General features: G+C 31.5%; 3 protein-coding genes across 3 annotated transcripts; all 3 read left to right on the forward strand.

The window, feature by feature from the left end:
• The first annotated feature begins 4,616 nt into the window (after nucleotides 1–4,616).
• Nucleotides 4,617–5,775, forward strand: LOC120164526 (probable long-chain-alcohol O-fatty-acyltransferase 5). Its single transcript, XM_039174234.1, has one exon. It carries the CDS (start codon nucleotides 4,620–4,622, stop codon nucleotides 5,661–5,663), a length of 1,044 nt encoding a protein of 347 aa, XP_039030165.1. The 5' UTR covers nucleotides 4,617–4,619; the 3' UTR covers nucleotides 5,664–5,775.
• A 4,824-nt stretch (nucleotides 5,776–10,599) lies between these two features.
• LOC120164523 (probable long-chain-alcohol O-fatty-acyltransferase 5) lies at nucleotides 10,600–11,672 on the forward strand. Its single transcript, XM_039174232.1, has one exon. The coding sequence runs from the start codon at nucleotides 10,603–10,605 to the stop codon at nucleotides 11,644–11,646; it is 1,044 nt and encodes a 347-aa protein (XP_039030163.1). The 5' UTR covers nucleotides 10,600–10,602; the 3' UTR covers nucleotides 11,647–11,672.
• A 1,201-nt stretch (nucleotides 11,673–12,873) lies between these two features.
• On the forward strand, nucleotides 12,874–13,185 carry LOC120164609. Its single transcript, XM_039174295.1, has one exon. The coding sequence runs from the start codon at nucleotides 12,874–12,876 to the stop codon at nucleotides 13,183–13,185; it is 312 nt and encodes a 103-aa protein (XP_039030226.1).
• The last annotated feature ends 1,849 nt before the right edge of the window (nucleotides 13,186–15,034 follow it).

The raw sequence follows: 15,034 nt of genomic DNA on the forward strand, positions 1-15,034 counted from the left end.
TGTTTCAACCATTAGATCCGTCAGTCATTTTGGTTAATATTCTTGCTTTAATGTCTGTGTCTTGTTGTAATTGAACCTTGATATGATCCCTCATTGCATGCACCTTGACATGCTTCATTCCACTTGTCTCAACTGGTTTTGAACACACTATCAGATTGTTTGACCCAGAGGTTATTATCATTATGCTGCATATACATCTCTCTTGGTGTCTGCGCCTTCTCCAACTTGGGTTCCTAAAAGTTTAAATTATGGATCAATCCAGAGTAGTACTGTATGGTCGAGAATAAAGACCTGTCCTGGGTGTTTTTAATATCAGGCCGAGTGTTTCTGTTTACATCTTTGCTTGTTTTGCTTAATTTGTGTTTAGGAAGCTGAAACTGCTACCGAGGAGGTGAAGAAGAACAACCATGTCTCGAGGAAGCTGGGGAAACGTCAGCAGAATCGCCAGCTTGATCCTCATATCGAGGATATAATGGATATGCAAAATTTCTTATTTTTTTCTCTTCCTTTAATATATTGAACTATATTTAACATCTTATCTAAAATAATGGGTATGTATGTATGTATGTATCCGATCTTGTGCCGGAGTATAAGATCATTAATAAATTATTTAAAATACTTCTTATTTACTAATTATGTGTAATACATTTTAAAGGGACTAAAATTAAAATTTTACTAATATAGGTACCCTTTCACTTCGTATTTGTATCCTTACAATGATTGAAAGTACTATCCATAAGCGGTTGCCCAATAAATGGATTTTCAGCTCTTTCAATAAAATCCCAATTTCTAGGAGTCGTCTTTATCAAGGACATTAAATACATAAATATATCCTAGAGGGTATGGGTGGGTGGGTGCTTCTAATTACAGTATTATTTTAATTAAATTTGATACAAAATAAATTTTAATTATAATCTCATTAAAGAAACATCAATCAAAAGGCTCAATTTGCAAATTAGTACAATTTTGATTTAGAATGCAGAATGAGAAAATATGTGTATCTTAAAAGTAAAAAATAAGAAACCTCAATTAAATAATACTATTGGTTAAAATAGACATTCTATATATATATATATATATATATATATATATATCCATTTAATATAGTAAATATGATATAAATAGAGAACATGTGGTTGTGAATTATATATATATATCAAATTGTGAATTAAACCTCAAGAGTATCAAATTGTGAATTAAATGATTATTAATAGTTTTGGGTGCTTCAATTTATAATTTCATTTTGGTGGAGAGGAGGTGGTTGTGCATTAAAATACAAAGAAAAATCAACCAACAAAGACACTCCAAGGTAAAAAGAAAGACCAAAGAGTGAAGCTTGGAAGACTTTAAGTCCATTTTTTGGTGTTTTTATTTCATGGCTTGATGAGAGCTAAGTTTAACTTTTTGTGAAATTCAAGAAGATATAATACTATTGGTTTTGACTGCAAAATCAATGTCAAACGAAAAAATGAAAGAAAATACGGTAAAAACGGTAGTTTCAAACCAAAGTAAAAGTTAGGATTTTTAGTTTTTTTCATTTTTAACTTTGCGTTTAAAATTAAATTATAATTTTACTCTTACTAATGCATGGGCTCTACTCAATTATGTATTTATATTTTGCTTTAATAATTTAATGCTAACATCCTTAAAAATAATTTATTACTTTTAATAATTTATTTTAATTATTTAATAATAAATAAATTCATGATTTATATATTAAAATTATTAATAGTGACATATATAAAATATATTTTTATTTGTTTTTTATATTTTTATTATAGTTTAAATTGATATAATTTCATATATAATAATATTTTTTTTGAATTTATTATAGTTTTAATTGATACGATTCATATATAAGTGTAAAGATAATTTAAATGCTATATTTTTAATTTACAACATAGTATCTATAATGAACATTTTACCTCTTCAAACTCATTTTTTTAACAGCAACCTGAAACAGTTAAATTTTAAACTGTGCTATTGTACAATACTTTTAAAAATTTGTTTTTATAGCACTTTTAAGTGTCACTTTTCAAAAGCTATACCAATATGACCCTTAGAATATTAAGATTGACATTAAAACATTAAAAAAGTTTTAAGACTAACATGAAATGAGAGTCATAGTTTGAGGACTTGTCATGCCATTAACTGCTTTTATTTGCCTAACTTATCGTCTGTATCACATTGACTGCTCCATGTGGTGTCTCATCTCAGCTACCATTGGCAATGGACGATTTGCTAACCTTTAATTTTCCCAATAAAATCGAAGGCATTACTAGGTGAAGGGATTAGGAAAAGTGTCAGAGTTAGCTGTAATTTGCATATATAATAAATATTATTTTTAAATTTTAAATATTTAAAAAAATTAAATATGTTTTAATTATACTATATAAAGATGTAAATGAGACGAGACAGATCGCGAGTTGTTCGAGATCAACTCAGTTAAAGCTCGATAAATACTCGACTCAAATGAACTAGACTTGAGGTCGAGCTCAACTCGAGTTTTTAACGAGCCAAAAAGAGCTACTTGATACTCGACTCGAAAAACTCGTTAGCAGATTGAATATAAAAAATATTAAAATTTTATTTTAAAAAAGTATTAATAATATTAACACATAATGCAATATAAGGGTTTCATTTATTTAAGGTTTAAATTCGATTTGAGTTTGAGGCTTTCGTTGAGTTAAATTTAAGTTTTTTTTTTCGAGCTTTTACTAGCTTCATTCTATGATTTAGAGTTCGAATCAAGCATGAAAATATTAGGCTCGCGAAATTTCTTATTGAGTCTAACTCTATTTTAAAATTTTCAAATCGAGTTAAACTCAACTTACTCGAACTTGACTTGTCTCGTTTACTGTACTAATACAATATACATATATTAACAATATTACAAAAAACTTTTCAGCTTTTAATATTGTGCAAAACAACCGCAAAAAATCACGAATCACGATAATATTTATTTCAATTCCTCGGCACAAATGAAAGTGGTACTGATAACAGCGTACCTACGACATACTCTTCTTATTCGCTCTCATAGCCAAATACGTACTTTTAGGCCTGTAAACGAACTGAACGCACACGAACGGAGGTATGTTCATATTTGTTCATTTAATAAATAAACGAACATAAACGAACAAATTTTTTTTTGTTCATGTTCGTTTATTAAGGAATATAACTTGTTCATGTTCGTTCATTTAATAAATAAACGAACATAAACGAACACGAACATAAACGAACACGAACATAAATGAACACGAACATAAACGAACATAAACGTTGGAGACCCTACCTTCCATTGTTCTTTCATGAAAAATAGTCGACAATGCAAATCAACCAAATCTACAGTGATAAATAGCGTAAGAGCTGATTAGCAGTGATGAAATGTTTGAAGATATCAAATATTTCGATCGATCTTTTAAAGATATTAAATGATTTACACGACTTTAATTTAACGCTATAACATTTATCTTAGTGGTCCATGATTACATATGAACAATCATTTTCCACTACGTTATTCTAATAAATTCGATGGCTAAAAGTTTTGTGACATCAATGTCAGACTTTAGTGAGGTTTGTTAATAATGGTCATTTCTGTTGGCAGAGTAGAAAATTTAACAGCATAAAGATTTCGAACGGTACAAATTAGACTACAAGGCAATAACATAGATTCGAAATCCCTTCGATACTACATATTGTAACTGATATTATTGTTAAACCACCATTCAAAAATTTTAACATACCTAAAGTCTACTCTACAACTAAAGGTCACACAAGAACTATGAAAATAAAAGTTCATTATCAAAATGTATTTTCTACTTATTAATGGGCTCTTCCTGGAAAACCCATTACTTCCGCTATTACACTCTTTTTCAGAAATTGCATAGAAACTTTTGTTTTGTTTTATGGCAAATTCTATATATTTTTCTCTTTACTGATGCTCATATACTTTCGATTATTACATTTATCTTCCCATCTATTTCTAGAAATAAGTATGATGTTTTCTTGAGTTTTAGATGTGAAGATACCCACAATAACTTTACATATCAACTATTAAGCCAAATAAAACAAAGAAAGAGATGAAAACAGACTTGTAAAACTTCAGATTGCACTATAATATAACTTGTTTTGAAGCTTCCAGTGATCGTCTCTACTCTCCAGTGAATACTAGGGTTTGGGAAAAAAGGGGGAAAATGAATATAGGAACATAAATTGGTCATCAGAATATCAGATTAATTAATATTTTTAAGATACTTACAAATTGGTCACCAAAATTTATTTAAGAATATTGGGTTAAACATAAATGAATGAACATAAACGAACATAACCGAACGAATATAAACGAACATAACCGAACGAACATAACCGAACGTTCACGAACGTAAATGAACGAACGAGACCTATGTTCATGTTCGTTCATTTAATTAAACGAACACAAAATCTTGTTCATGTTCGTTCATTTAATAAATAAACGCACATAAACGAACTTCCCGCCGCACGGTTCATGAACGGTTCGTTGAACGTTCAGTTCATTTACAGGTCTACGTACTTTTCATTAATTGAATTGGTTGTCCAATTCTTTATATATAGTGTCATATTATTCATCAAATGTAGCAAAAATGGTGAAGATGGAGGGTGAGCTCAATAACTTGATTGTGTTGTGGGTTTTAACAACACTTTCGTTATGGTATTGTTACCGAATTTCAGCAAAGATCTCAAAGGGATTCACAAGGCTTTTCTCCATCTTCCCTGTCCTCATTCTATTATTGATTCTGCCCTTTAATCTGCACACTTTCCATCTGGGAACGTCTCATGTGGTTATCCTTTCATGGCTGGCCAATTTCAGGCTTCTTTTATTTGCCTTCGATCAAGGTCCACTTTCACCACTCCCTCCAAAGCTTTATCTTTTCATCCTCGCGGCTTGTTCTCCGTACAAGATCAAACGAAACTTGGTCAAGATCAAAAAGGGCGAAACCCTGTTTCAGTTGCCCAGTTTGATCCTAGAGGCTGCAAATAAAGCTGCATTGCTGGTTTTTCTGTTTTATTCTTACAACTTTAAGCAATATTTTCATAACCATGTTTTGTTGATCCTTTACTTCTTCCATACTTATCTTAATATTCAGTTGTTGTTAGCTGTGGCTGCAATCCCAGCCCAGCTCCTGCTCCCTGGTGTGGAACTCGAGCCACAGTTCAAAACACCAGTTCGAGCCACTTCACTGCAAGACTTTTGGGGGCATAGATGGAACCGTAGGGTCTCAGATACACTACGTTCGACCATATACGACCCTGTAAAAACCATTTCTACACGTATAATCGGACGTAGGTGGGCTTCATATCCTGCTGTTATGGCAACATTCGTCATTTCGGGTTTGATGCATGAACTGATATATTACCATATAATCCGCGAATACCCTACGTGGGAGGTCACTTGGTTCTTCGTTTTACAAGGACTATTCGTTGATTTAGAGATCTTTCTGAAGAAAAAATTGGTGGCCAACGGCAAGTTCAAGCTCCATCAGGCCATTTCAGGACCCTTGACGTTGGCAAATATAGCTCTCACGGCTGGCTGCTTATCGTATACTCAACTCTTGAGAAATGGTGCTGATGAGAAGATTATCAACGAATTCAATGTCACTGTTGAGATTTTTAAGGGATCTGCATAAGTTATATGATTTCTTCATACATGTGTGATTGTTTTTCGATAAAGAATGTACAACTAACTTTTTTTATATTATCGGATGAACCTCTAAATAAATATTTCCATCTGGAAGCCAATTATGTCAGTTTCTTACAAGTTTTCATTTTCACTAGTTACATCTTTGTTGGGAAATATGGTTATTTTTTAAACGAACATAGTTTCACAATTGATCAAAATTACGAGGTTCAATAAAATAGCGTCTACTTCTTGAGTACCACCAACAGATGATAACTTTAATATCAATAAAATATTACAACAAATGAAATTTCTCAAAATTCCCAAAATATTACAAAGTGGAAGAATGAAGAAAAACAAATGTCAGAGATAATTTTTGGGATAATTTCAAATGGAGATAATTAGGTCTATTTATAGTTAAGTTTCAATAACTAAACTTATAAATAACTTAATAGCTCAAGGGCCAAATGAGCGATTTTCCAACATGTACCTTGCCAATGTTTTTTTTTCTATGATCATACATCTACATGCTCACAACTTGATCTGCTTGCGAAATGTGAGGATTCATACACACCATCGCATTCATCAAACTCCCAACAACATTAGCATATAAAACTTTTGCCATATGTTCCCATTCTCCATTAGCATATGAAATGTTTTGTTTGATGACTAGGAGGTCAATCACATGCTATTGTACTACAAGAAAACCAGCTTGCAGACTTTCTGACTAAAGCATTGGCGTTCAACAGTATAATTTCTTTTATCCGAGAGGGGAGTGTACTGAGTAATGGTGGTTAGTTGAAGTAGTTGAGGAGGTTACAGGAGTTGGTTAGAATTGTGAACTAGTATATAGTGTACTTGTAAAGTTATTTTAGTAGTAGTGCTTAATAAATGAATATTTGGTGAATTCTTTTACTCTCTTTCTATGAATTTAACAATTATATTATTGTTTTTTTCTTTGTAATATAAATAAACTGTTTTATTATTTCCGTCACATAGGCTCTCTGTTCCCCCCCCCCACCCAGCACAATGATTGCACGTCGGGAGCGGATACTCCTCTCCTATCCTTATATTCATTTAATATTTTTAAATTCACCACTCGTCCACCACTCATGATGAGTAAAGTTTTTTAAATTCACACCCACCCATGCGGGTACATTCTTAAATCCATCCCCACACCTACTACCCAACTGAAGACGTATTCGGCTAAACCTGCATGACAACAACCTTAAATTATACATAATCAACAAACATAAAATAAATACGTCCATTACGAACTATAATATTAGTCTCTAAAATTATACCTTATATTTGGTTAAATTATAAATTATATCTCATACAATATTAAGATTTATAAATTAGTCTCTAAAATTATACCTAAATTCATAATTATCCAAAATTTAATGGGTATTTAATGGGCAGACGAATGTGGAGCGGGCAGATGCGAGGCAGGTAAGATCTCAAACCCATCACTTGCCCACTACCCGCGACGGGTATCACTTTCTAAATCCACACCCACTAACTACTCACTAAAATTAGATCCATCCACACCCCAATTAAAACGAGTATGATGTAAAATCTATGAAATTATACCTGTTTATCGTAAGGTATGCCGTCTATTGGGCATTAGCAGTGACGTTTGCTAATCTTAATTTTTTTTCCCCACTTTTCACAATAAAATCATCGGCTTTTATAGGTGAAGAGATTATAATAATTGTCAGAGTTAGCTACGTATATATTAAATATGATATTTAAATTTTATATGCTTTATAATTATATTTAAAATATTATATAAAGTTGTTTGTGTTAATTCATTATCCAACTACTCATCTTATTCCCGTCTCAATCTCCTAACTGTTTTATATTTATTTATTGTAATGCCAATTTCCCTACTTTTTATGTTACTTTTATTCTATTTAGGTGTTGGCCCACAAGTGTTATATTTTTTAAAGAAGAAAAATAAGTAGCGATTATATTTAATAAAAATTTTATATTTTATTTTGTTGATGTGCATAATATTATGTTTTTCCTCTGTTTTGAAAATCGGATCGGACCGGTCGGTTCAATCGAGAACCGTTGTTTAGTCTGGTTCAATCTAAATCAGTTGAACCGTTATTAGTGAACCAGTCAGAACCGCTGAATCGTTCGAACCAGACCGGCTGAAAACCAGAAAAAACCGAGATTTTTGTTTTTTTTTTTTAAAAAAAATTAAACCAAACAACGTCGTTTGTTAAACGAGCCAAGTCGAACTCGAGTATTACTGAGTTCGACTCGAACTTGAAAACTTTAAAAGTAAGCTCAACTCAACTCAAACTCACAAGCTAAAAATTATCAAGTTGAACTCAAACTCGAAATATAATATTGAAACTTGAACTCAAAAAGGCTTGAACTCAAAAAAAAAAAATTAGAAGCTCGATTGAAGCCTAAAATTCGAGCTTGATTGAAGTGAAAGAATAGTTCACTCAATGCTCACCAAAAGGCTCCATGATTTTGAATGCCAAATTACATCTATTATTTATAGAAGTTAGTTGTGATGCGCTTCTATGTTTCTTAGCAATGTGAGATTGTTTTGTTCTCATATTTTTACTCTTTAGACTTTTGGGATGCTCTTCTATGTTTCTTAGTCATGTGAGATTGTTTTTAAAAAAAAATTAAACCAAACAATATCATTTTATTATGATTTTTTAATCCCAAATTTATTTTTTTATTATAGTTATATAATTATATTTATTATTTAATATGTTTTACCTTAAATATTATGTTGTAGTTAATTTGAATCATTTTGTTTCACTTGATTTTATGGTTTTTAACTTATATATATGTTATGACTTGCTTTGAATATGACTTGTGATATAAAAAATTATTTTTTATTAAATATTTTTGGTATTTTTATTTAATTTTTTAAATAATTATGACGTCATCCGATTCTTCAGACCGGTCGGACTGATTCGACCGGTTGAACCAGTGAACCGGTAGTATTACCAGTTCGCTAACCAGTCCGGTTCTGAAAACCATGTGTTTTTCTTTGTAATATAAACAAAATTCGTTTTTTCTATTTCCCTAAGTTATGTATTTTTTCCGGTAAAGTGTTATCTAAAACATTATTTTTTTCTACTAGAAATGTTAATATTGGGCGTTATCTAAAATGCTTAACATTTCTAGTAAAACGCTACTTAAAATATTATTTTTTTTACCAGAAATATTAATATTGGGCACTACCTAAAATGTTATTTTTTCTATCGTAAATTAGGTAGCTAAATTAATATTTCCAGTAAAAAAATAATGTTTTAGGTAGTATTTTACCGAAAATATTAAAAAATATATTAACATTTCTGATAACGTATTTTCTTAACTATATATTTAATATTGTCTACAACATAAATACAGAGGAGATTAGAAAAAGTGTCAGAGTTATAAAAGCTATTAATTCCATTTACATAATATATAATAAATATGATATTTAAATTTTATATATTTTAGTCAAAAAGGTTTTTAAGGGTAATTTTATTTTTATGGCAGGCTTTCATTAATTTAAAAGCTAAATGATATAATTATACTATATATATTAAAAATATTATATAAACTTTATAACTTTAAGGGTAAACTACACATTTAATGCCCCAACTATCACTTTCATTCAGTTTTGGTCACCGATTTGTTTTTCAAAATCATACGTGACGTTGCATTTTAGTTTTATTTTGATCACCCACCGTTAAAAAATCGACAGAACTATTGACATTGTATTTTTTTTTAAATCAATGATGACATGATAGTATCTTATGTTGGCACGTTAATATCACTATTAAATTTTATGTTGGCACGTTAATATCACTATTAAATTTTTAATGATGAATGATCAAAATGAAACTAAAATTAAAGGTTAGATATTACTTTTAAAAAATAATTAAATGATCAAAAAGAAACAAAAATGATAGTTAATATGTTAAATCTGTAGTTTAACCCTAACTTTAAAAATAATGCAAAACACCTGCAGGCTATCATAAATTCAATTCTTTGGCACAAATAAAAGTCTACCAAGTGCTCTTCCTTTATCTCCCATAGCCTAAGAGATAATCTTAACTATTTTTTAATTTTTTTTTCAAATTTTAGTATTTTTTTAACAATAGAAATTGAATTTTATTAATAACGAAAATAATCAAAATTATAACACATCAAAATATAGAAAGAAATTTGGATGCAATAGTCACCAAAATTCTCATACAAAAGTAAAAATTAAAACTAAATATACGAAGAAAATTAAAACCTTCTAATGAGAACAATGACCAACATCAAAATCCAATAATTCATAAAAATTCTTTGTCTCTGTCGAATAAGACGCTTGACGAAGTGATAAATAAGTGGAGAGCGAACCAAATAATCTGACAGACTGCTTCGTTACACAATCTGATTACATTAGCCAACAACCTTTTACCAAAAGAGGGAAACTGACTATACATGGCCACCGACTAACCAATTAGAAAATAAATGTCGTGATGGTTTTTGTGCGAGAACCAAAATGACCACAAAGTTATGCGAAAAATACACCAACAACGATGAGGATCGTGCCACAAGAGCAGAGAAAACACATGCCACAATAGCAGAGAAAAATCATGTCACATGGAGAGATAATCATATTCAAAATTAAAAAGACTCAAGCAAAAAAGATAAAAGACATAATACGAAAAAACAAGAGAATTAATAGTCACCAGCGATCGGTAACCAACAATAATATTAGTGCCGCCGTTGGCTAGACAAAAATCAAACATAAAAAAAACACAAAAATATTAAAAGAACATTATGTAGAAAAAAAGACAACACAAAAATATTGAAACAAACCTATATTTTGAAAAAGGGGAAATAAAATTCTAAAAGCTTTAACTCACAACTACTTGAATTAGTTGTCTAATTCTTTATATATAGTGTCATATTATTCATCAAATATAGCAAAAATGGTGAAGATGGAGGGTGAGCTCAATAACTTGATTGTGTTGTGGGTTTTAACAACACTTTCGTTATGGTATTGTTACCGAATTTCAGCAAAGATCTCAAAGGGATTCACAAGGCTTTTCTCCATCTTCCCTGTCCTCATTCTATTATTGATTATGCCCTTTAATCTGCACACTTTCCATCTGGGAACGTCCCATGTGTTTGTCCTTTCATGGCTGGCCAATTTCAGGCTTCTTTTATTTGCCTTCGATCAAGGTCCACTTTCACCACTCCCTCCAAAGCTTTATCTTTTCATACTCGCGGCTTGTTCGCCGTATAAGATCAAACGAAACTCGGTCAAGATCAAAAAGGGCGAAACCCCGTTTCAGTTGCCCAGTTTGATCCTAGAGGCTGCAAATAAAGCTGCATTGCTGGTTTTTCTGTTTTATTCTTACAAGTTCAAGCAATATTTTCATAACCATGTTTTGTTGATCCTTTACTTCTTCCATACTTATCTTAATATTCAGTTGTTGTTAGCTGTGGCTGCAATCCCAGCCCAGTTCCTGCTCCCTGGTGTGGAACTCGAGCCACAGTTCAAAACACCAGTTCGAGCCACTTCACTGCAAGACTTTTGGGGTCATAGATGGAACCTTAGGGTCTCCGATGCACTTCGTCCCACCATATACGACCCTGTAAAAACCATTTCTACGCGTATAATCGGACGTAGGTGGGCTTCTTTGCCGGCTGTTTTTGCAACGTTCGTCACTTCTGGTTTGATGCACGAACTGGTTTATTACCATATGATCCGCAAAAACCCGACATGGGAGGTCACTTGGTTCTTCGTTTTACAAGGAGTTTTCGTTGATATAGAGATCTTCTTGAAGAAAAAATTGGTGGCCACCGGCAAGTTCAATCTCCACGACGTGATTTCAGGGCCCTTGGCGTTGGCGAATATAGCTCTCACCGCGGGCTGCTTATCTTATACTCAGCTCTTGAGAAATGGTGTTGATGAGAAGATCATCCACGAACTCAATGTCATTGTCGACTTCTTCATCGGATCTGCATAATTGTATTATGATTCCTCCATGCATGTGTGATTCTTTCCGGTCAAACATTGTATAATTAACATACTGGAGATCGGTGGATGAACCTCCAAATAAACATTTCCCTTTGTAGTCAATCATGTCAGTTTCTTAATTACAAGCTTTCACTTTCACTAAGTACACCAGTTTCGATAGATTTGAACACGACAATACGGACTCATAATTTCAGTAAACCAGTGAGATTATAGCATACAATTAACCATCATCTTTTAATGGAGATTTTGTTTTAACTTTGGCCCGTCTTTTCTCAATGATTAAGCAATTACAGCATTTCTTGAAAGGGTAAACTGTAATCCCACCACCTAATGCAAAACTTCATGCATAACATAATTAGTTCTATATTTATCCATTAATTAATGTGATCGGCCATTTTTGGTAAAATAAACTAAAACTGAAAGGGACGTTGCGTTGTAGGGTAGCTGTGGGAGTTATGATACATTAATTAATATGAGTCGAGTTTCATGAACCGAAGCTCGTAAAAGTTTGAAATGGAAAAAAAATCTTAAACGTAACTCGATTAAACCCTCAAACTCAAACTCGAACCTAAACCTTAAATACATGAAAATTTTATAATGCATTTAAAAAAATCAGCACATAAATATTAATATTATTAATAATTTATTTTTAAAAAATAAAATTTTAATATATTATATTTTCAAATTGTTCAGGAACTTTTCGAGTCGAGTATCAAGTAGTTCGTTTCGATCCGTTAAGAACTCTCGAGTCAAGCTTGAACTCGAATCGAGTCTATTCAAGTCAAATATTTATCAAGTTTTGACTAAATCAATCTCGAGTGATTCACAATTTATCTCTCTCATTCGTACCCTCTATATATGTAATTAAAGCCCCTAACAGTACTTCCATACAATTACATCTGAGAAAAAACTTAGTGGATAGGAAAGTATTCGGTATTCCTAACAATCCTTGTATATTTACGTCTTCCTAGGGAAACAGTTGAAGAACGGGTCCACCATTACGTAAATGCATTCAATATTTTGCACTACCTATTATAATTGGGAGTGATGAACAATAGTCAAAGGTACTTATGAGTTTGAGGAGTGATGAAAATTGGGAAATGATTCAGGTTAATTGGGTATTTGATGAGATAAGAGTGAGGAAGTATAAAGTTGGCTGGTAGAGCTTGCTCTGATTTTCTATGAATGTTCCTAAACATATTTTGTCATTGTCTGGATGGCAATTCTTGATAGGTTGCCAACCGTTGATAGGTTAAGCAGGATCGGCATTGTTGTTAATGGAGGCTGTAGGAACTGTGGGAATGTGCAGGAGTTGAGAAATCATATTTTCTTTGGCTATGTGTTTGCTAGAGAAGTTTGGGAGATTATACTCGGACTGTGCAGGGTCCATCGTGAGGTTAGGGGAGGGGATGAGGAGCTTGGATGGGCAGTGTCTGTTCTTAAGGGTAAATCTTTGATTGTGTGCATTCTAAAAGTGGTTTGGTGTGCTTATACATGTTACATATGGGAGGAGAGGAATTGTAGGTAATTTAGGGGGCCTCGATGGATGCTAGTGAAATTGTTAATTGTATTAAGGAGGTTACGAGGACTAAAATATATAGGAAAAAATTTAGCAGATATCCTATGAACTTGGCCCTTTGTGAGAGTTGGGGGATTCAGTTCTCCTGATTGTTGTTGGCTGTTGGTCTAATTGAACTGTTCTTGAAGCAGTGTATTGGCTGCTTCTTGGGTAATAAAAGGAATTTGTCTAAAAAAATATATTTATAAATTATTATTTCATAATTTTTTATCTTCTTAATTTTATAAATTTTCTTTTTTAGTTTTTTATTACTTTTATTTTTCTATACTTTTTAATTGGATTGGATACGCAACCTTAGATAGTTTTTTCAAGGTACTTGGCTTTAATTTACATTTGTTGTTGTTTTTCCAATAGATTAATCCCACGTTGTGATTCATTTACTGTAGTAGTCACGTCTATTCGTATCTTCCTTTTGTTTGAGTTTTTACGGGTGTTTAACTTTTTCATTGTATAATCCATGTTTAATCTTTAATGATTAGTTTCTTGTATTAATGATTATAAGATAATATCTTTCTCATGTGTTTAGTTTACAATTCTAGTTGTAAACTTTTATCGTGCTTTCGGATAGTTTTTATGTCTAATAAAATTAATTGTTTTTATTTTTGTTAAAAAATAATATTAAGATGAAATATTAGTAATAATATATTGACTTTATAGTGAAGTATAATTAAATTTATTAAGTTAAAAGCATATATAGATAAGAAAATGTATATCTATAACATAAAACAAAAGTATATCTAATAAAATTGCGTCAATAGAAAAAGTATATGTTAAATATAATATTAATTAAATAAACTTAAAAGGAGAAACCAAATTCAGTTTGAACTTGGTAAAATAAATATTATCATTTTTAATTAAACTAAGATGATTATAAAGTAGTATCTATTCTAAATACTCTCAATTATTTGATAATGAACGGTTAATCACCCTACTTCAATCACTAGTGCTCGAACTCTTACGGGTGTCTCCGGCCCCTTTGGCTATTTACATCCCTTATGGACTAAGTTTTATCCACATGAATCATCCTGGCTCTTACGGGCCTTAAACAAGTAGAATTTGGTCATCTGAAGTGGGTAGTATCGATACCCTAGGGTCAATTATCGATACCCTTATGAGTATCGGTACAAAAAATACATTTTGTTGCGAAATTGGGGACTTAGTATCGATACTTGCAGTATCGTTACTCCCCTATGAAATCCCTAATTTTATCCCCAATTTAACCATTATCAATAATGTTCATCCCAATATCGATACTCGAACCCTGAAACTAATATTTTTAGGCTTGGGAAAACACTCAAAATCATCCTAAATGACTTGGGTTGGTTACTAAACTGATTCTGAAATTCTAGTAAGTTATTTAAGGTCAAGTGTTATAAAAACATTATTTAATATTGGAATCAAGTTTAAACCTTAATAATCTCAACTATACAAATATTAGAAACTTCTTGAAATTTATGGAAACTTAATACTCTAAAGGATTAGAAATACACTATCTTGCTAATTGAATCCTAAAATTGAGCTCTTTGCTTAGCCAAAATCCTTTCCTTGGAAATTTGGATGAAAACCCAAAATTTTCTCTTGTAAACATAAAACTCAAGCTTGGATCATTAAAACAATGATGTTGGGGTTTAATTAAGACGAATTTGAAATATAAAAAGGATAAAAAATCTTACCCTTGCTATAGCTTGGAGAGGAAGAAGGTGGAAGAGAGAAAGAGGAGAAAAAAATGAAGAGAATATGAAGATGAAAAATGATATAAGGTTTTCATCTTTAAGGAAATGGGCTAATTGCACTGCTT

The sequence above is a fragment of the Hibiscus syriacus genome, unplaced genomic scaffold, assembly GCF_006381635.1.
Source record: "Hibiscus syriacus cultivar Baekdansim isolate YM2019G1 unplaced genomic scaffold, ASM638163v2 tig00111540_pilon, whole genome shotgun sequence".
Taxonomy (NCBI): Eukaryota; Viridiplantae; Streptophyta; class Magnoliopsida; order Malvales; family Malvaceae; genus Hibiscus; species Hibiscus syriacus.

Coding starts and splice junctions, on each gene's coding strand:
- LOC120164523 (XM_039174232.1), top strand. CDS start 10,603: ATGGTGAAGATGGAGGGTGAGCTCAATAACTTGATTGTGTTGTGGGTT.
- LOC120164526 (XM_039174234.1), top strand. CDS start 4,620: ATGGTGAAGATGGAGGGTGAGCTCAATAACTTGATTGTGTTGTGGGTT.
- LOC120164609 (XM_039174295.1), top strand. CDS start 12,874: ATGGCAATTCTTGATAGGTTGCCAACCGTTGATAGGTTAAGCAGGATC.